This window comes from Plasmodium inui, assembly GCF_000524495.1.
Source record: "Plasmodium inui San Antonio 1 unplaced genomic scaffold supercont1.6, whole genome shotgun sequence".
In the NCBI taxonomy this organism is placed as follows: Eukaryota; Apicomplexa; class Aconoidasida; order Haemosporida; family Plasmodiidae; genus Plasmodium; species Plasmodium inui.
In genome coordinates this window covers 917157-939333 of record NW_008481840.1, presented here as the reverse complement: position 1 = coordinate 939333, position 22177 = coordinate 917157, and the positions used below count along the sequence as shown (strand labels likewise).

At 42.3% G+C, this 22177-nt stretch overlaps 6 protein-coding genes across 6 annotated transcripts; 3 read left to right on the top strand and 3 right to left on the bottom strand.

The window, feature by feature from the left end:
- Positions 1-1666: 1666 nt before the first annotated feature.
- On the bottom strand, positions 1667-2939 carry C922_01970 (small monomeric GTPase; the record flags this gene model as incomplete). The annotated part of the gene is made up of 6 exons (XM_008817569.1): positions 1667-1719; positions 1856-1895; positions 2038-2141; positions 2266-2367; positions 2565-2674; positions 2824-2939. The coding sequence occupies 6 exons, from the start codon at positions 2937-2939 to the stop codon at positions 1667-1669; spliced, it is 525 nt and encodes a 174-aa protein (XP_008815791.1).
- Positions 2940-4285: 1346 nt separating this feature from the next.
- C922_01969 (hypothetical protein) lies at positions 4286-8237 on the top strand (the record flags this gene model as incomplete). The annotated part of the gene is made up of 4 exons (XM_008817568.1): positions 4286-4330; positions 4379-4462; positions 4585-4746; positions 4836-8237. The coding sequence occupies 4 exons, from the start codon at positions 4286-4288 to the stop codon at positions 8235-8237; spliced, it is 3693 nt and encodes a 1230-aa protein (XP_008815790.1).
- A 1045-nt stretch (positions 8238-9282) lies between these two features.
- Positions 9283-10305, top strand: C922_01968 (hypothetical protein; the record flags this gene model as incomplete). Its single annotated transcript, XM_008817567.1, has 1 exon — positions 9283-10305. The coding sequence occupies one exon, from the start codon at positions 9283-9285 to the stop codon at positions 10303-10305; it is 1023 nt and encodes a 340-aa protein (XP_008815789.1).
- Positions 10306-10363: 58 nt separating this feature from the next.
- Positions 10364-15085, top strand: C922_01967 (hypothetical protein; the record flags this gene model as incomplete). The annotated part of the gene is made up of 3 exons (XM_008817566.1): positions 10364-14493; positions 14686-14785; positions 15014-15085. The coding sequence occupies 3 exons, from the start codon at positions 10364-10366 to the stop codon at positions 15083-15085; spliced, it is 4302 nt and encodes a 1433-aa protein (XP_008815788.1).
- A 291-nt stretch (positions 15086-15376) lies between these two features.
- On the bottom strand, positions 15377-16920 carry C922_01966 (hypothetical protein; the record flags this gene model as incomplete). The annotated part of the gene is made up of 6 exons (XM_008817565.1): positions 15377-15438; positions 15560-15668; positions 15932-16131; positions 16258-16364; positions 16553-16601; positions 16749-16920. The coding sequence occupies 6 exons, from the start codon at positions 16918-16920 to the stop codon at positions 15377-15379; spliced, it is 699 nt and encodes a 232-aa protein (XP_008815787.1).
- A 754-nt stretch (positions 16921-17674) lies between these two features.
- On the bottom strand, positions 17675-19810 carry C922_01965 (ethanolamine-phosphate cytidylyltransferase; the record flags this gene model as incomplete). Its single annotated transcript, XM_008817564.1, has 3 exons — positions 17675-17729; positions 17957-18030; positions 18158-19810. 3 exons carry the CDS (start codon positions 19808-19810, stop codon positions 17675-17677), a joined length of 1782 nt encoding a protein of 593 aa, XP_008815786.1.
- Positions 19811-22177: the final 2367 nt, after the last annotated feature.

Below are 22177 nucleotides of genomic sequence, written 5' to 3'. Positions count from 1 at the left end.
ATGAGCTTATAAAATGCCAGCTCTTCCATTCTCACCATCTGATTTGCACCACTTTTTTTTTTTTTTTTTTGGGAACCATTAAATGCTCATTTCGGTAACCCAGTTAGCAAAAAAGTTCACCTCCAGAGCACCTCAACCGCTGTTGCAGAAGAGGCAACAAAATATCATATCTTGTCATAAGAAAAACGGTTAAACGATAGTACCGCCTACTTCACTTCGCTTCAGTAAAAGGGACGCATGTCCTCTAAGATGAAACGTAGGAAGTTCGTGTTTATCAACTGAAACGTGGGAAATATACACACGGCGAAACACGTCATAGACGCGTTCTCCAAATGAAGAAGCTTCCTAGGGTTAACAGGTCAGTTCCACAGAAACCGCCCAAGATAATTACAACCGAAATGGTATCATTTGAGCCATCCCAATTGGGGGGTAAAATTGGACAGTATGAAATATGCCCACATGTGGAAATAAAAATGAGAGACCCCTTAAAGTGATCACAAGGGGGTAGTGGTTGAAGTGAATGAACAGAAACCTACCGGTTAGTAAATTCTCGGGAATGACTTTAAATGCACAATTCGCACGTCAAAATCATCATTATTCAAAATGGGCACACGTACAAGCACAGTCGCGCATATGAACGCAAAACAGAGGGAGAAATGCTCTCACGTGAAATTTCAAAGTATGTGACTTCTGACTAACCAACTAATAGGTTTGCCTTTAAAAGCCATGGCGCATCATAGTACGTAGGCACCCTCTTCACACATGGGAAATATTTTAAAAAAAACGTTGCGAATATCATTGGGCGACTCTGTACGCATTCGTCCTTGTTAACTTTCTGTCGTTTCGGAACCGGACTAAAGGAAAAAAAAAAAAAAAAAAAAGCAAAATGTCAGGTTCATATGTGGGCATCTCTACAGGTGCACCTTAAAACAGGCACAGAATTGCAACATGAACATATCCAAAGTGGACAAAAAATGGTCAAACAGTGTTCACATCATATAAGCATAAAAATGGCCTTATATGGCACCATTAAGCGCAATAAAAAGGAGCCAATTTGGAGTATCAATCTGTTTATGTGGTATTTATGCGCTACAGCTATTATGTCCACTTTTTTTTTCTTTTTTTTTTTCGCAATACCTCCTCTATTTCGTATTTCCACAAGTTAGTGTTATTGTACACCATGTGGATCGTGTGAAGGAACAGCTGAAAAATGTAAAAAGAAAGTTATGACCATCCATTTGATAGTGCCTACGGTTAATTACTTAGATGCTTAACCGTTTGGACACGGCGTCCATTCAAGAAGTTTCCCCCTCTGCGCAGTTTGGAAGGGGAGAAATGTGAACAAGTGTGTATGTACATATATGGATATATACATATAAACACACGCGCGCCGTGTTATTTCCACCTTTTTGACGTTCCTTCCCGTTATTGCCGATGTTAGCCACAGTTGAACCATGTTCTCGGTGCTGTGTACAGGGGGGAAGAGGGTGGGAGTTGTATGCACGTGAGTATAAAAAAGGAAACACAAGGCTGTATGTACTCTTGTTCATGTACGTACAGAATTACTTCTCACAAGTTTCCCCTCTGAAAAGCCCAGAAAAAAAGACACGCAAGAATCACGCAAAGGAATCGCGCTCTTAAGCTTAAGGAGCAAAAAATATAAGCCTTACGCGAAGTTCTCTGCTTGCCTAACTAACTCACAATCTTCCGTGACCAAATCTGACATAAGGAAAAAAGTGAAATAAAATATGAGCAGACGCGTAGGTGCCTCTCTATGGTGGTCTGTACATACAGGTACCCCTCATTATGTACGCATCAATTCCGTTATGATAAAAAAAAAAAAAAAAAGGATCACCATATTTATTCCCGACAAGGGATATAAACGGTTTTAGGGTCTAAAAGGGGGAACATTGAATGGAGGTAATATGGGAGTGCAGCAACAGGCGCAGCCACAGCAACCACAGCAACGGCAGCCACTACTGTAGCACGCTCGCCGAAAACAAGAGCACACGTTCTTTCGAATCGCCTTTTGATTACATGATGTCGGTCAAATACACTGGACATGCTCGCGTAAATCATCTTCACATATTCGAGAGTGGACGCGTTCGTGAGATCGAAGACTAGAAAGTAGGCCATCCTTCCTGAGAAAAACGCACACAAACGTGGAGTCATATATGTGTACTAGCAAACAACACACCGTCGTGAAGACCTCCTTAACAGCATGCTCATCGACTCATTTTCACTTTTTCTTGTCCCTCCCTTTACCGTAGCTGATTGAGTTGTATTGGTCTCCCCATTGAAAAGGAATGGTCGGTTTGTCAAATAAACTGAACACAGGATTTCGCATACTTCTACTATCCGTCGTAACTGTCAAAAAATTCGTGGACACAAAATTTGATGTAACGAATGAACGAAAAAACATTTTGCTCAGTTTCACGCTAACGCCTTGGCGGGCAGAAACATGTATCTTCATTTGCACAAATTCACCTGATTCGTTGATACATTTTAGTTAACACTTATTTGTGCAAAAAAAAAAAAAAAGAAAAAAAAAAAAAATTCAGTACTTTCCCTCCTGAGCATGTTCATAAAGACATTCACATCCACGTTAAGAGATGTATCTTCAATCTCAACGCAGAAGCTTCTATTTTTCTCCTTGTGTACTTTGTAGTATACGCTTCAAAATGGTGAAAAGTTAATGTGAGGTAGTAACACCACGCCGTGTGCCCTCATGTGTGCAAATGTTTTGCGCCCACATTTATGTATGAACATATTTTCAGTCACTGGTAGGGGTGTACCATAAGGCACACATCGCCTGCGCATTACGTTGGTAAATCCGTGTGGACATAATTGCTATAGATGTCATTGTTCATAATGGAATTGATTAGAGCTGTTTTCCCGGTGTTCAAATAACCCAGGACTGTCAGTTGCAGGAAAATCATTTTTTATTTCTGCGTTTGAAAGACACACACGTTTGGGGAAACCAATTGTGTGTTACCACATATACACGTTTTGTTTCAAAATGGGGAATTAGGAACGACAGTTTGACGTGTTGGGCTTTAGGCTGCCCTTGGTGTTCACCAGTTCTTCACCCGTTCGCTGACCCGTTCCTTCTCCCTTCACCTCCCATGCGTACTGAACAGTTGCTAGTAAATGTTGCCAGACTCGTGGCCGCCATGTAATACCAATCAGCCGTTTAACGAAGAAATGTCATAGTGAAACTATGACCAAATTGACAACATATTTGGACGTACTTAAAAATGGCGCAAACATAGTGCTACGTTATAGCTAAAAAGTTACAACGATAATGAAAAATATGAATTGTATTTTTTTTTTTCACTCCATATTTGGCAGGAGTATTCTTCGTTGCACCGCAAAGTAGCCCCTTAATGCGCATTTTTTGCCCCTTTTTTTTTTTCTTTTTTCTTGGTGTGCGTGTGGTGGGATACTTGCGCGGTGCTAGAAAAACTACAAATGGACAAGTTTCGCTCTGTATGCTAAAAACAAAATTGAAGTGAAAAACTTGAAAAAGTTTCACTAGTTCCACACCAACGGAATAAGCAATTCGTGCAATTCCACATAGTGGCAAAAAAAGGCGCCACGTGCAGGGTTAGCGGTGGGAGTAGACCTCTACGCGCGCTATAAAGACGATAAACCGGGAAGCCGCCAAACGGCGTAACGAGGCACCCGACGTTACTGCCGCCCCGCATAACCACTGCACAGAATAACCCCGTGTCCACTCGGGAGCAACTCCCCTTGAGAAGTGCCAAAGGTGAACATTCATTTGCCCCGCACATTTTCACGCGCAGCTGTTGAGGTAGTGGAAATTTAAAAAAAATTAATTCCCAAATGCTTTACGAAAGAAATGCAAAAAGAAGCGCGGGACATTTTTTTCGTCAACCCTCCCTGAACTTTCCCCCACGTGGGCACTTCCTCAAAAGACATTTTCAAAAACGACAAGCAAGGACAAAGTAGCAAATTCCACAGCAACTTCCTCAGGAAAAATGATGAACCTAAATGTAAGAGGCGAGTGCCTGCATATGTGTGTGCAATTCAGCACCTATGTTAGCATGTGCGATCCATTTGCATTCTCACACATTTCAAGACGCGCAACGTGTCTCCTGTACCAATTCGGCAAGAGTAGTCCTATCCTGATAGAGTTGTTCCAAAGGCAACAGCGCAAAAGTGGTTGCCAAAAAGTTGCCTCAAAGTTGCCGTAATGTTGCCTAAAAGTTGTCGTAAAATATGGCTGTGCAAATGATTTATCTTCCCTTTTTTGAGGACCATAATGAGTCATTTAGCTTTTTTTCACCACTTCGAAATGAAGAAGTTTGTGTGAACACCTGCTTACCATGCTGCTTCTTATGTTTCCCCCTTGCAGGAAAACACAGACATTAACAAACTGATTGAGGTAAATCATCCATCAACTGACTTTTCCAAAGATAGACGACTGGACAAGCTGTTGGTGCAGCATACATGACATGCGAGATTGCAACATTGCACACATTTGTGGGGGGCATCGGATTAGTTTTTTTTTTTTCTCTTTTTTTTTTTTTTTATTTTTTTATTTTATTTTTTCTTTTTAAGGAAAGGAACGAATGGATAAAGAAGTATGAATCCGTTGAGTCCGAATGTGCAACCTTGAGGGAAAAGTTGCATAGGATCACTTTGAACAGCCCTGACAAAAATGAGCAGTTGCATGGGAACGACGCCATACAGAGGGACATTTCGATGAAGTACAAATATATGGTAATGAAAAGGGGCAAACGTGATGTTCGTTCTGCTTGGATGATGCTCCTGCACCGCCCCATCTCACCGTTCCTCCTCCCACACTGCAGCAAAACCAGTGCGAATTCCTCAGCGTCCAGCTGAACATCCTTACCCTGGAGAAGGATAAAGAGGAACAGAAGAACCAAGACCTGCAATCTACGATCGAAAAGCAGAAAAACGAAATAAAGGGGTACAAGAAAATTCTTGAAAAAGTAAAAAATATGAACATCTCCTTCAGAAAAGAGAAAAACGAAACCGAAAAAAAAATTTGTACCATTAGAGACAGCGACTTATTGATCAGAAATGACAACATTCTCCTCAAAGAAATAGTAAAAATAAATGACAAGCTGATAGAGGTGAATGAAAAAATAAAAGACAACGTTGAGGAAGAGCTCAACAAGGCCAAAACAAAACTGTCCGTGGCCCATGACAAAATTGGGCGCTTCTCCGAGGCAGTGAATCATATGAGGGAGAATTTTACCAAGTACAAAAAGAGGAAAGAGAATATTTTGCTAAAAATACTAACAGACAATGAACAGTTAAAAAAAGAATTGTGGGAAAAAAAAATCACCGAGCAACGCAACGTCGAGTGGAACAACCAATTGGAAGAGTACATCACAGCCAAAGTCTTGCTGAATTTTTACGAGGCCAAATACAAAATGAGCGATTTCGTCCTACACACTGTGCTGAGATATGTTATCTCCATGGACAGTTGGGATAATGTCGCCGGTGGAAAAGCCCTTGAGTTGGAAAGGGCCGATGAAGGGGATGCAAATTACTCCATTTTGAATACCCTCCTGGCAGTGCCTACCGGGGGCAAAGAGAAAATAAAAACGGAATGGCGCTCCGAAAACGAAATCTACGACGAGCAAATGAACACCCTAAAGAGAGATCTCCTTTCGGACAATTTCCCACAGAGGCACCAAAAAAGTAGCAAGCGGGATCCTCCCCCCGAAGCAGAATTTTCGGAAGACGAAAAAGATGGTAATAACTCCCTGGAAGCATTCATACGTACAACCCCGAACACATCAAACATTGTAAACGATATATACTACCACATGAAGCTGGTGAAGGACATCTTAGAAACAGCCAACGTGACGCTGATTCTGCTTGTGTACACACACGAGACGTACCTAAAGGAGCCGCTTAACCACATCCACCAGGATGCGTACATCCAAATGGAAGAAAAGGGGAACCTACGATTTGGTGCCTACTTTTTTACCTCTCTCTCGAACTTTCTCCTATCCGTCTTGAAATACGTCAATATAGTTAGAGGCACAGACAGACACGCCCACGTCGCACTACTACAAGAGAAACAGGTATTTACATTGTTCTGTTTATGCAAATATGTACTGGAGGAGTACGTCGAAAAGATAAGAATTAAACTGTTCACGTCGACGATTGATTACCACATATTGGACGTGCTGAGCGATAAGCTCAGGGGCATCTATGACGAGGTCTTTCCCCACGTGGTAAGGGGAAACACCGACGGGGGGGAAGAAGAAGAAAAAAAACACCAAAAAGAAAAACAAGAAGAAGAACAACAAAAGGGAGATACCGCAGATGGACAAGTCCTCCCAACGGATGTCGCACCAAAAAGTAGTAACCATATGGGGAGGAAAAAAAAAACGCATGATGAGGCAAAAAACACCAAATTGATATTCTGCAGGGGTAACCAAAATAGGGATGGCGACTCCTCCCAGAAGGGATGTTCTCATCAAGAATCTGCTGAGGAAACCACCTCGCTTGACGTCCTGGGACACTTAAATCTCGCCACGGGGTTGAGCATCACGTTAATAATCGACCAGGATGTCTACTGTGATGTGTTCCCCGATACGAATGTCAACCAGCAGAAGGAAATAATAACGAAATGTCAAGAGCTGCTCAAATTAGTGAAGGCACCCCTAAAAATTAGCAATTTTCATTTCCCCTTAAAGAGGTATAAATTTTCTTTTAAAAATTTTATTAGGCACTGTGAAAGGTACCAAACGGTGGTGATGAGCAGTGCGAACGGAGGAGGCAATACCACACATGGACGTACCAACACTGAATACACAATCAACCAGGTGAGTGTCTCCATGCTGGACGAACTGAAAAGTATACTGGAGGATATCACTAAGGTCTACTCCATCGACGCGCAGGAACCGGGCGATCCATACATACTACAAATATGCGGCAAACTGGTAAAGCTTTACCGAAACCAAGTGGCCGGAAGGGGGAAACAATGCAAAGAGCAACAGGGAGAGGAGGACCTAAAACGAGATGAACTAATAACACAGTTACAAGACGAAGTTACACTGAACAGAGCCAAAATAAATGCACTTAACAAACAGCTGAACCTACTTACCATAAGGGAAGAAAAATACAACAAAATCAGCATCGATTTGAATGTCCTAAAGAAGGAAAAAAATGAGTATCTAAATCTAATCAGGGAACTACGCGAAAGCAAAAACGAAAACGTAAGTGAAATCTCGCATCTCACAAAACATTACAATGATGTTAAGAAGAAGTATAATGACATGTTGAAAAATTATGAACACAGGAAGAAGTTTTATGCCATCCAGAAACAAATGGAACCGTCCAACATTGACACCTATTACATGAAGAAAATTATAAATAATCTCTACTACGAGAATTTTTTGACCAAGCTGGGTACACACTACCGCTTGTTTGGGCAATCGCCGCTGCCCTGCGATGAGACCTTCTGTGCCCCCTTTTCCCTCATCGGTGCAGGTAGGAAAACTCCCTTTGGGCCCACGCCACACCTGCCGCTATGCACACATCACGAAGAGGATGGCATATCTTCCTTAACAAACCAAATGGGCCCCAACCAAAAGGGATCTTCGACAAACGACACCTACTTCACGAACGAGAAGCACGCCACCCTCTACGACGATATATACAATTGCGAAATAATTAAAGGCAGAATTAATCGTGCCCAAAAGGGTTACTTTAAGAACAGACTCTACCGTACCAACACCACTTTGCGGCAAATGCCCACCTGTCGCAAAGAAGAAAAAAACACACAAGACATAACGGACATCATTGACATAATCGAAGAATATAAAAATTTAAAAAATGAAATTTTCACCCAAATGGTGAACACTCCAAATGGGACTAATTGCATCTTAAGGGGGGGAAAAAAAAAGGAACAACAAAATTGGGCACGCTTGTCGGAAAAAGTGGCTCAACTAAAATATGCAATAAGGAAATTTCACGCCGACAACAAGAGGTCAGGGTTAAATGGAGGTCCTCCTCCCTCCGCCCGAAATGTCCTCACCATTTCGTTTCGGGATAGGTCGGACAGTTGCCACGATGGGGACACTTCGGGGGATCACACAACCACAGAGGGGCATCTCACCACAGATGGATACCACGCAACTGAAGGCAAAGCACAACAACGCTGCAACAATGTTATACTCACCGAACAGTCCTTTTCCTACCTCCTCCACAATATGTTCGATTTGTGAGCCGCAAAAGTTAATCCTACCTTTTGTCCGGTTCGGCTTACATGCCTCCGGGAGAATATATGTGCACCATAAGTTTACTCCCCATGACAAAGCCTCGCCAACTTTTATTTTTTTATTTCTTTTCCTACCATCTAATCCATGTGTAACAACCTCTGTGACGGTGCCGTTTGGCGCAGAATACGCCTTGAGAGATTCACTGACGTTCTGCCCTACTGTATTGACAGATTTGAAGTGATTCATATGTGCGCCCCACAGTATTCACCTCTTCAATGGAGGAACTTACTGTGGTAGTTCTTCTCATCGTGGGGGCATCAAACAGAAGGGGGTGCATATGCGCACCTAATTAGGCCTTCTGCTCGTTTCTTCCTTTTTTCCTTTTCATTTTATTCTATTTATTTTACTTTATTTTATTTATTTTTTTTTTTTATTCATGTGGACCCTTGCGTCAGAACCTTTTTTTACTATCTAACCGGATTTATGTTATTGCCGCCTCTGGCACGCCATGGCGCACCGTTAAGATGCGCCTCTGCAGAGCTGTGTAGGCGTCCGCGCGGAGATCCTTCGAGGTACAAGCGAATTTATCTGCCCACCCGTTTATGCATAAATCTATTTATGTATTTATGTACATATGTATATATTTTTTTTTTTTTTTTCCGCTGTTCCGAACTACTCTGCCCAATCGGCGTAGTCCCTCATACCAGCATTCAATCAACTCGCATTGAGAAAAAATTAACATCGGGTGGAAACCTTCCCCTACATCTGTGTCCCCCCCCCCTCGGAGAATGTAACCGCCGCATCATACCCAGAGCACTCGAGGGAAGGGAAAACACATTAATAGGGAAAAACGGACTCGCCAATCAGTGCGTCCGAATGGAACCTAACACAACAACGGGATAGGTACCCCAAATTATGGAAGCTAGCCGAGATTCCCCTACGGGATTGTAAATTCCTAAGCGAAGAGGTAACTGATTGCAGGATCCACTTCCAATAGGGGCAGTAGCAGCACAGTGCGTCGTCCCTGTCCTCGCCTCTACACCCTTTCAAAATGAAAAAAGGCAAACTCCTCGCGCTATCCCAGAGAGGCGAACCCGCCAGGCAGAGGCGGAACTGCCTGTTCGTCCTTGCCGTGAGGCGGAGGTACGAGAACATGAGGACGGTTCTGAAGGAAAGCCAAAGAGCGCAAGACGATGCCTACGCAGAGGAATCTCACTACCATAAAGAGGAAAAAATAAGCCAATCGATTAAACAAAGAGATAGCCACACGCACAACAAAGCACGAGAAAATATTTTAAACTACTACGATGAGAATAAAAATGTGATAAAGACAACGAACTACATTTTGAGGGAACACTTAAGTCGTTTCATTTACATAAACCAGAGGAGCTGTTTTTATAACTACTTTTACAACGCTTTCCCATCTGTCCTGAATAATTATTTGAGACGGGTTAAAAGGGGAACAGAGAAAACCGGCTTGGGAGACATCTCCAGGAAGAACGGTGACCATGTCGGTGGGGCGGAAGCCGACTGCCCCGCCGCTTCGGTCGCTTCGATCGCTTCTGTGGCTTCCATTGCGTCCACCTCCCCAAAGGAGCCTCTTCCCCCAAGCAGTAATAGTAATGACGAAAGGAAGCGATCCCTAGGCATTCTGCACTACTACAACGCACACACGAAGCACGAAATACAGACAGACCATTTTATCGACTTAATTAGCCAACAGGTAAAAAACTGCCTTAACAACGCCGGCGAATTGCTAAGGAGCATCCATGAAAACGTGCACTGGCGCAGCATGAAGATGAAGAGCGCAGATCTGCACAAGCTGGAGGGGATCTTCCAAAAGATAATGGAACGAACAAGTGAAACAAACGATGTAAATAAAAAGGTGGAAATTCTGCTCTACCTATCCAATGTATGTAATCAGAGTGCCTTTCCAAAGATCCACGCGGAGGTTAAAAAACGCATACAAGAAATTTACGAACATATAAAAAAAAAAAACAAAAAGGGAGTAGACGAATTGTACATTTTATTCCTCCTCTATAAACAATTCCTCTCCTGCAAAAATGAATGTTGAAACTTACCTATCGGAAGAAGTTTCCTTCTACAATTATTTAAAAAATGAAAATATAAACATGTGTCTGTTGAGCTTAATATATCGCGATTTGTCTTTTCTCAAAAATGACCAAGTCAAGTACGTCCTCATGAATTTAGCCTTTTCCAAAATGAAAGATTCGTTTTTTTTCTCCAAAGCAGGGGAACACCCGGGTAGTAACAACAATGGTGGGAGTAAAAACGCAAGTGTACTCGACCCAGCAAGGGCAAATGCGCATACCAACTTGGTACTAACATTCTTCAGCAACACCCTCTTACGAAACAACTTCCTCCAGTTCCTGCAGAATGATTACATAAGCTCTGCACACAGCACTGTGAACTACACAAGTAGGGTAAACCCAACCAACGTAAACAATTACATTTTTTACAATTTGCTCATCTCAATTGTTCAGCTGAAGGAGTCACAATCCAAATGGCATGATGCCATAATGAAAAAGAAAATGCAGCTTTTCCTGTGGATTGAAAAAAGCAACACTACAGTAAACGAATTATGGGGAATGAAAACTCATGCTACTCACATTAACGATTTTATCCTAAATAATGTCCTTTTTTTTACCTCCCATTTTGTGAAACATAAAATAAATTTCGCACCTAACATGTACCTCTACATTCTCAACGTGTATTGCGACCTCTTCGATATGATGAGAGGATTGGAGCTTTACACAGGGATTAAAAAGAAGAAAAACCTACTCAGCGACGCCAAGCAAATTGTAAATTATGTAATTAACGAAATGTATAAACAGATAAATTTATATACCCTCAAAGAATTCATTGCTCTGTGTGCCATGATTGATAAGCTACCTGCAAGTTTCACCTTCGAGCTGAAGAACGACGCTGACCATTTGCGCCTTAAAGTGAAAAATGCCTTCTACAGAAATGGCAAAGGGGAGAACGGCGAAGCAGCCGTGGAAAACGAGGGAGACGCACACCTACGGCGTATTCTGTACGTCCCTTATAGCCAAGCGAGTAGGAAGACCCCCGAACGGGTAGCAGAAGAACAAATCGCTGCATCGGGTGGGGGGCCCATTCTGGAGCAGCACACCGGGGCAACTCTGGGCAACCACCAAATGGGCGACCCGTGTCAGGGGAAGGAGAGCCCAATGGACAAAAAGGATTCACCAAATTATGTCGACTTTTCCGCTGCACCTACCAACGCCGCCAACAACGCCCCTACCCTCTCTGATGCCGCGCCCCCGTTAGGCAACCCAACGGAGGATCCGCCCACCAGCAGATACGGCACCGTCAAAGCGAAGAAAAAATCGACCATAATAAATAAACACGACTTCACCATCTTGATAGCTCTCTCCCTTTTCAACGAAATTAATGACGAGTTTATTGTCCAGATAAGACAAAGAGAGGGGGGAATTCCCTCGTCCAGTGGAACCATGACGATCTCCGATGACGCGATGTTCGAGCATATTTACAAAAATCACTATGAATCGTTTCTGCGTAACTCTGATTTATACATAAACCATGTGGAGAAAAATTACGAACCGGCCACAGTAGAGCAGCTACTAAACTATTTTATCCTATTCACACACTTAAACCAGCTGGATGTGTCCAACCTGTGTGTCCTCATGAACATCATGAGGGAGATCAACAAATTGCAGCCCTTCATCGATTTTTTCATTGCCAAGCGGGTTGAAGAAATGTTAAGAGACAGAGGCATTGGAGGGGGTGAACACAGTGGTAGCAGCCTGGAGTCAGATAAAAAGGGGAAGATGTACCAATTTACGGACTCCTACTTGGATGACTATATATCCAGAATTACCGACGGGGGGAAAGAACACGATGAAGGTGAAGTGGCATCTGTGCAAAGCGATAGTGAAATCATCACCCAATGGGAGGAAGGTCAAAACATATTCCGCACGCCACAGGGGAAGAACCATTTTGACGACATGAACCTTAACACGCATTCGCTATATGCCGCCAGCTTTGAAGAATATTACCACAACTATGACATCTGTAGTAGTGTAATTAATCTCTTCCTTTTGGTAGACCCCGCCAGCCGCACAAATCGCGCAATCGCGAGGTTCCTCCCACATATCAGCCTCAACCAGGTTAACATTTTTAAAATTCACTTGGATTACATTTTTTTCAAACGAGGACGAGAAAAGGGGCAAGAAAGCCATTCCTTTTCTGTAACCCCCCTAATAGGGGAAAAGGAGGAGGGGCTAGGGGGACTCTCCAACATTTTGGCAACTCAAATGGGGATCAAAAACTGGAAGGGAAATTCTGACCAGGAAGAATCCCTAGTCAAAAATTTGACCTTCCCTAGTGATATGGATACCATCTCCAATAGTGCCAATCCCATCCTTGAAGAGGAAATCAATAGTGCCGTCCACAGGGAGGGAAGCAATTTCCCACATGGGGGCCGGCATCCGCTGGAACACGACATCATTTACAAGATAATCGAGGCCAGACTGAAATACAACATTGAAGTGAAAAATTACTTATCCAAAAGGGAGGATGAAAATAATGAAGAAATGTATAACTTCCTAGAAAAAGAACTCCTGTCATTAAATCAAATTGCAAATATGCTAAATTGTATTAGCTCAATAAATGACGATGAGAAATACATGAAACTAGTCACCATCTCATTAAAAGATATAATCCTGAGCAGACACGAAATTGTGGACATCAAAACATTCCGCCTCATAACGAAAATTCTCATTAGCATCAGAAATGTGTACCAAAATATTTTTTTCCCTTGTGAATATTCCTACTTAAATATGCTCACAAAAAATTACGTACAAGTTATGCAGAATTTCTTCCATTTCTTTCATCTCTTGGACTATTTCCAAGCTCTTCAAATATTTACAAAATATAATTTGGCCGGAAAATATTTAAAGCATTTGATATGCCTCAACGAGGAACTCAACAAAGTGCACATAAAAAATGTTAATGTCCATCTCGTTCACCTTGTTCTGTACTTTTACAGCAAATTGAATTACGTGAATGAGAAATTTATTTCCAATATCCTGCAGATGTATGCCTACTCCATCCTGCAGCAGATAAACACCGTGAACATCCATGTGGTCGAAAATTTGACTAAGACGAACGATTTGCTGCTTTCCCTTTGCGTCAGAAATAAGGACATTATACTGATAAACTATCTGCTTTTGCAACGATATGGCAATTTTTCTCGCCACTTCAAAATGGACGACAAGGATGATGTGGATAAGCGCCGGGTTACCACCTTTCCCAGTGAACAAAACGGTGTTGCACAGCTAGGCGAGGCAGAATCACAAAAAGTGGATATATCCTCCAAGCAGTTTTATTCAAATGACGAGGCTACCATTGAAAAGACAAATGGGCGAACAGATCAAACAGGGCAAACTCCTTCTACGAGGCCAAGTGGGCGTGCAAAAGGGGAAGTGCCTATAGAAGATGCTTCCGCATCTACTGTCACATCCCAGGAGCAGTATAACTCTCCTCGTAGCGAACCCGAACTAGAGGAGGATGGAAGATTACTCACACGGCGAAATCACCCCAGTAAGGGGACATATACCCATGGGCCACTCTCCCCAATCGGTCACTTCCCACAAGCCCGCTACGCGACGGAAGAAAGGAACGGAAAAGAAGTTACCACGAGTACTCTAGTTACACACACCTTCCATCTTTCTTTAACACATAAGATAAAAATTATTCACTTCTTGTGCAAGTTTCATCACTACAACGATCTGGTGAAGTCCTACTACATGCAGCTAATAAGTGAATGTCTCCAAAATACAAGCGCTCTGCTGAATGACGAAGATTACTGCAAACTGTACGAAATATATGTGCACGTAATTTTGAATTTTTATTTTCTTTCCTTCAATAAGAGTAACAAGTACATCAATTTTGTGTTAAGTAATTTGCCTTGTTATTATTGGTACAAAAAAGAGGAAGAGAAACTAAACTTGTTCGTCTCCTCCAAAGAATTTAACGACATTCAGTATGTCTTAAAATTGCTGAATTTGGATTTCCTTGCCCCGACGTTGACAGAAATTTACTTCATTCACTTTTTTAACGACGTGAAGAAGACCAACCATGCGCTTGCCATCCCAGAAAATGTCCTCCACTTGTACAAGAAGTACAATCTCGTCATCGACGACGTCCGCAATAAGAGCGTCTCCCTTTTGTGCGTCCCGGAGGAACACGTCCTGCGGTGAGGCGAGCGGCAATGCAACGGTGCAGCGACGTGGCTGGTTATGCTTAGTTGGCTATCACTCGTTGGCTATGCTTCCTTGGCTATGCGTGGTTGGCTATGCATAGTTGGCTATACCTGGTTGGCCATCCACCTGCGCCTTGTTGTGCTCACCCTCTTAGAAACCGTCCGCTTTTCCTCCCCCCCTTTCAGCGATGAACATGGTAACAACAAAAACCTCATAAACGACAGCCACTACGTTTACGAAAATATAAAAAAAACGTACCCGACTTCTTTGATATTTTTGAGCGAGGTAAGTAACCCCCCCATCCAGGAAATGAATTCCTGCACAAGCGTCGTTTCCATTAATGTACCAACGTATGCACATACAAAGCATATGCAACAAATTTTCACGAGGGAGATGCCTTCATATGCCATCACTACATATCTCCCTGTGCACAACAAAAAAAAAAAAAAAGTAAACGATTTAACAAAAATATGAACGCGGAAATGTTAATTTTTTTTTTTTTTCTTCTATCAGTGGAAGACCCTAAATGTCGAGGAAAAATGCGACTATGTCTTGCGCGCTATCCATTCTTCGCTAAACGTCTGAGGGGTGCCGCGCTTCTATTTCCCCATGATATACTTCCGGAAGTCTGAAGGCGTTTGTAAAGTTTGGGGGGCAGCGCACGAGCGCACACTCCCAAGTGTGTATGTGTGAACGTGCGTATGAGGGTATGCGTCTTTGTAGGAGTCTTTATATGCGTCTGTTCATTCCTCTGCGCATTCCTCTGTGCATGCCTCTGTGAATCTATGTTCACCCACACGTATAAACTCGCGAAAAGAACAAAGCACGAAGGCCTACATTCTACTGAATCTTCGTGTCTTTTTTGCCTCTCCCGTTTTATGCTTTCCAGCTCGACTTGTTCTGCTGCTGGGCCACCAGCAAAAAACGCCTCCACGCACCTGCACAAGGAGTTTGCATCATTTTGTGTATTCAAAGAGGAGTAAAAGAAGAAGAAAAAAAAATGCACACAATCGCGTACACCTATGTATACATGGCAGACGAGGCACGTGGTGCAGCCACTCTCAATGGGTAACCTCCGCTCGTCAGCCTTCACCGGCTTGTGGTCGAGAAACGTCAGCCGCTTCAACGTGTGCACAAATAACTTTCTGTAATTTTTGTATTTCGACATCTGGTGGAAAGGAAAAAAATAAAAAAAAAAAAAATTATAATTTAGAGCGCCAAAAAATCGGGCACACAAAATAGTGAGTAGGTACACAAATAAACAAACAGACGAGCAGTTAAAAACGAGGGTAAATCTTTTTTTTTTTCTTAATTCAGCTCAAAGGGCAATCTCTATGTAACGCCCCACAAAGGATATGCTACTCGAAATCACAACAATATAGGAAGATAAGATGCACACGAATTATTGGCGTGCCTTCCTTAACGCATTACCATCGGGTTGTTCAAGCAATACAAAATGGACAAATCTTTCACTTCGGAGAGGTCCTTTAAAATGTCCTCGTCGATACTATTATTCTGTATGTTCAAAATGGTGAGCTTCTCATTTTTGCACAAGTTAGAAATCTGTGCGGAATCTTTACTCCCCAAGCAGTTGTTACTCAAATTTAAATCCTCCAAAAGGGTTAAATTTTCTGTATAAAAAAAAAAAAAAAAGAGAGAAAAAGATTACCTCCCTCAAGAAATGGCACTTCCCTGTGTGTATGACCTTCTTGAATATTTTCCAACCAGTAAGGGGGCACACACATGTGAAGACGTACCCAGATTTTCGATCACGCAAATGTTGTTGTCTTCCAGATTTAAAATACGCAGTTTGGTTAGGCAGCCCAGGTTCTCGATCTTGGAAATTTGGTTGCAATTCAGGTACCTTCGCGGTGGAGGGGTAGGGTGGTATGGTGGTAAGGTAGTAGGGCGGCATTGTAGTGACGCGGTAGCCCGGTAAGCGGCAATACGGCGAGCCTCTACGGAAACTCTGAACCCTACGAAGACCTTTTTCAAAATCGAAGCGGCCAGAAGTTCTCTTCTCGCACAGAACACGCTGAACTGTTCACTTACAACGCAATAAGGTTCACACAGGACTCCAGTCCGGAAATCCTATCCAGGACTAAAAACGGGTGGTACGCATACGAGCTGTGTTTTTAGGAGGGGCTCGCGTGTGCGTGTCACTCTCACGGGCACAATTACTCAGGATGCACCTGCGGCTGAATCTGCGGCTGAATCTGCGGCTGCCGCTTCTACATCTCTTCCGAACCATTGTTGTTGAGGTAGAGCGTCCGCAAGTTGTGCAGACCCCGCAGGGCTTCTATCTTCCGGTACAGCTTGTTATTTAAGTACAGAACATCGTTGAGCTCGATGACCGAATAATAGGCGTCGTTTCTCTGGACCTCCCTCTCAATTTCCTGGTCGCTCAGGATGTATTCCATGAGGAGGTTTGGCGGCTAGCGAAGGTCGGTTAAAGTTGGACAGACTTTCACACGTTTTCTTGTTTTTTCTACGCGCTCCAACTGTTCACGTAGTCTAACGAGCCGAAGGGGACAATTTATCCCATCAACGAATTTTTTATCTTTTAATTGTTTGGAAACAAATTAAACAATGTGTAAAGTTTTTAAAATAAATAAAAAAAAGGTTAAGACCTTTTAAAATTATTAATAATACATAAAACGATATTACATCATTAAAGAAAAGGAATCCATGCAGATGTTAACCATTTCCATACGTACATACATCTCTGCATTAATTAGGACATATGCAATGAGTAAGAATGAATAAGGGAAGGAAAAAAAAAAAAAGAAAAAAAAAAAACGAGAAAGGAGGTAGGCAAAATTTAGGAAGCTCCAAAACCAGCAGACACTTTTTTGTGTGGCATGCGGATGGCAAAGAAAAAAAAAAAAAAAAATTAAATTAACTCTTAAAATTATTAAAAACAAACAAAATAATAAAAATTAAAGGGTTAACTCTTTTTTTTATCTTCATTCTTGCACACACAATTTTGTTATCCGTCTCTACATGGACACATTACCAAATGGCGATTGTGTCATTATTATACATATTATTTTAATAAGAATCAATTTTAAAAAAAAAGCGTAAAAAAAAAAAAAAAGAAGCAGAAAAAAAAGCAGAAAAAGAAGCGGAAAAAGAGGCGGAAAAAGAAGCGGGAAAAAAAATGGGCTTGAGAAATTAATTCAAAACGTAGGTATTGTTCACCTTCCAGATGTTATCTTCCTTCTTCTTTCTGCAAAAGGGCGAAGAGGGAGGGAGAAAAAAATAGAGTAAAACGGAGTAAAGTGAAATAAAGTAAAACGGAGTAAAGTGAAATAAAGTAAAATGGAGTAACGTAAAATAAAGTAAAATGGATTAACGTAAAATAAAAATGTATCACGCCTGTCCACGTGTACTTTTATTTTAGTAACTGCCACATACACAGGGGACGCTCACGCGTGGACGCACTAGCTGCATTACCTCTTCGAAATGGTACTCATCAGACACTTTTGGTTTTTCTTGATTCGTTCAATAATTTCGAAGGTGGTGATGCCCTGCGCGTGGAAATAAATGGTCATCGTGTTGGCGTGTGCAACTGCAAGAATAGACGAATACACATATAAAGGTAAACATACGCATCCATTTGCATGCCTTTCCATGCCATTTTTGCGCCGCCCTTACCGATTCCGAGGAGAGCTCCTGGTAGATGTTCAGTTTCTTCGGAACGGCATACGGATCCAACTCGTTGCTCGAGTAAAAATAATCTACAACGGTCCCCCTAATTACGACGTCAATCTGGAATCGCTTAATGAAGCTCTCACTGATGAGCCATGGGGCCCCTATGACTACGTCGTCCACAACCTTCATGGCTAACACATTTAGAGTCCTCTCCAGTAGGGACACGACGGGGAAGTACTTCCCTTTCATCCGCCGCACGACCTCATCGGAGTGCATGCCTACTATCAAGTAATCGCCTAACTTTTTGGCATTTTCTAATATTTTTAAATGACCAATGTGAAAGATATCAAACGAGCCATCCACATATACTACTTTTTTCTTGGTTTTTTTTTCATGGCTTTCCATGAACTGATACAACTGAGATGCCGTTACGTAACATTTATTCTTTCCTAAGGCGTGTTTTAAACTGGATATGGACTCGGATGGCCTAATTTTGTTGTCCGCCACCGCTGATGCTTCCATGACAGTGGTTTCGTCTTCGAATTCTTTCGAATTAGTTTTAATTTTTTTACTGAAATTACTTTTTTCACCTGTGCCGTTAGGGCAATTTCCGTTACTATACGGGAGCGACGCTTTGTCGTCCTCATTGTTATTGGAATTCAGGTTGGCAGTATTTCTGCTAGCAGCGTTCGTACTGGCGACGTTTCCTCCAGCACTGGCCATATTGCTTACCACGCCGCTTCCCACCACGCCAATCGCTGCGTCCCCCTCGGGCAGGCTCTTATTGCCACTGTTCACCGCCTGTAACAAATGGTTAATTATGGTCGTGGTGGAAATCCCATAACTTCGCTCAAATATTTTTAACCTGTTGTTTTTTCTAACCTCCTCATAACAACAATTACCATTTCGATCATATGCAATGTCACTACCATGGGCAGCGTAATCGCAATTGTATTCCCCCAACAGCTCCATACTGACGTTATATTTGGTACCTATAATAACTTCGTCAACCCACTTACACCCGGCTATCAATGCCCCCCTTTCTTCTTGAGTATATATAGGCATAACTCCCTTGGAGTTTAGGGCATCTTCATCCGAGTTTATTCCAACAACCACGACGTCACCTAACTGTTTCGCTTGTCTCATGGCATTAAAATGACCAGAATGAGACAAGTCGAAGATCCCATCAACATAAATTCTTGTAGCTTTATTTTTCTCATTATTAGCTGTGTTCATGTCAATATCAAATTCGTTAATTTCTTCTGAGCTATTGGAGAGGGAACCACTGAGGTCCTTCGCTTCTTCATACAAGTTGTTACTGCTATCCATCAGAAGGTTGTTGTTACACCTACGTACAATTCCTATGTGTTTTCCAATAGTCATCAGGTTGACATTATTCTGGTTGCCACGAGCACCTCCTCCTCCCCTGTTGTTCTCACTAAGCTTACTACTCACACTTTCGTCATTGCTAATATGACTCAATTCATTCAGAAATATTCGAAAAGTCTCGTCATCGTCCTCTATATTGCACTTTTCACACACCTGGCATATCAAATCCAGCTTGTTGCTCTTATTTAGGCTTCTCAGTAACCCTAGTACCTTTCTCAAATTCCCATGGTTATAAATTGTGTTAACTAAAAACTCGTTCCTCATCATCTTGGAATGTATAGGCGAACGGCAGCGTGCACACACGTGTGCGCGTATGTATCGATGGACGTATATAAATATACGTGGGGGTGGGTACACATGTACGAGCAGGTACACATGTATGAGTAGGGACACACATATGAAAAACACAAGTAGACTATACTCTCATAGGCAAGCACTCGGTTGGTAGAGCTTCTCGCTTAACCCATGCTTCCCGACTATGATGCGCTCAAAAAACACGCAGAGGTATCGAGGCAGATGCACCCCCCACTTAACTCGTCCAGGAATTCGCCAGGTACAAAAAAAAATCAAAAAGTAGCGAAGGGTGCCACGCAAGAAGCGATCGAGGATGGGGAAAAAATAAGGAACTTGTGAAAAAAATTATGTATGATGGCTGCTTAGCACAGGAAATATATGCCGCACGAGGGCTCTTTCAGGGGGCACAGTGACCATACATATAAATACATATATTATGGCAGCACACTAGGGGAAAAGAAAAAAAACAGACAAAACAGACAAAAGACGCAGAAAAGAAAAATAACTACGAATCTTTTAGGAGAAGGTGTGTTTACTCCTCTCCATCTCCCCACACGTTGCACATTTGCTCTCACATATGTTCATTCTACATTCAAGAAGAGGTGCATATGTTTGTATGGAACTACTTCTATGGTTACGCAGAAGAATCTCCGGTTTGACCAATCACACTGCTCCGATGGACGCGCAGTTCGGATCGCACAGAGAGTGAGGCATAAATATATGGGCACCTAAATAGGCGTATTGCTCACAGATACAAACATAGGTATTCCCACCTGCACAGATGCAGCGCGCTTGGCACACGTACACATTTGCATAGGCACATGTGTTCCGTCAAACGTCGCTGGAGGTAAAACCACTAATCTAATTACTTCCTCTCTATATATGGCATTATTTTGCTAACTTCAAAATTCCAAAATGTGAAAAAAAGTTGGCGCAAATGGGGTGGTCGCACGTAGGCAGATTTGAACGTGTCGTGAAAAAAGGGGAAGAGGCATATAGTGGCAGAGACGCCAAGCAATAGAGGTGAAATATGGGCGCTAATTTTGCACAAAATGTAGCATAGCACAATGGGAGGTAGTAAAATAAAGCGAAATGAATGTACTGGGTGAATGTAGCAAGGATCACGGGTTTACAAATACACACTTTGGGAACAATGCACGCATCTCCTAGCCCACGCATTCGGCGTAGGCATGTGAATAAGCGTAGCAAAAAATGGAATGGGTAAAGAAAAATGGGGACCACGGAAAATATGGAAATCTCATGACATGGGGTCACGTTAAAAATTTTGCAAGCATGAAATGCCTATTCTTATATCGGGCGTGCAAAGGCGCTCGTACTTGCGGCTGCTGAACATGTGCGTATGTGCATGTGTACACGACTTAATGTATGTACATACAAGAACACATATATGTGTACGTAAGTATGACACATGTACATATATGTACACGGGCGTGCACGCTCTACGGGGTGCGTTGACTGGGAGTACCCTTCGCGACGCGCTGTTTACTCAGTTACATTGTTTCACAGTGACGGGCGGCAGATTTGCATGCCCGTACGTATACACATAGGTATATTATGCACGCGTGTTTATGTACGTAGAGGCTCACACGTGTGATGGAAATTTTCGCGCACGCGCTGCTCAAACCAAAAAGGTGATTCTTCGTTACGCCCGTGCATTCCCTGTGCAATCATGTTTAGGCACGTACACATGATGCAAGGGGCAAAGGGGCAGTGGTTATAAAACTCGCGCGGAGTGTAAATGACTCTTAAATGAGTTGCGTGTATATGAAGGGGGGGATGATGAGAGAAATGGTCAAGATGAAGCGATCTGCAAAAAACGAGCTGCATAAACGAACCACGAAAAACGAACCACGAAAAACGAACCACGAAAAACGAACCACGAAAAACGAACCATGAAAAACGAACCATGAAAAACGAACCGCGAAAAACGAACCGCGAAAAATGAATCGCAAAAAACGCAATGAGGAAGGGGGCAAAAAAAAAAAATCACGTCGCTCCTCACACTACACAGAGATGTTTTATAAAATTTATGAGGGGAAAGCAATTTCTGGCGGGTGTTTTTTTTTTTTAACATCAGGGGGAAATAATTTTGCTCCTTATATAAATAAAACGTGTTTTAATTCTGGTAGCAAGTGGAGGAAGTAAAAAAGATATACACAAAATGAATGCCAACAACATGCAAATTGATGTCTATCTCTTTGTGCGTATACACGAATGTATACATATCTGTGTACATAATGGTGTAGAAGCACAGTTCGCGCGCACGTCCATGCGTACAAAATATGCGTAAAACTTCTGCGCGTAAAATTGCACTAATTT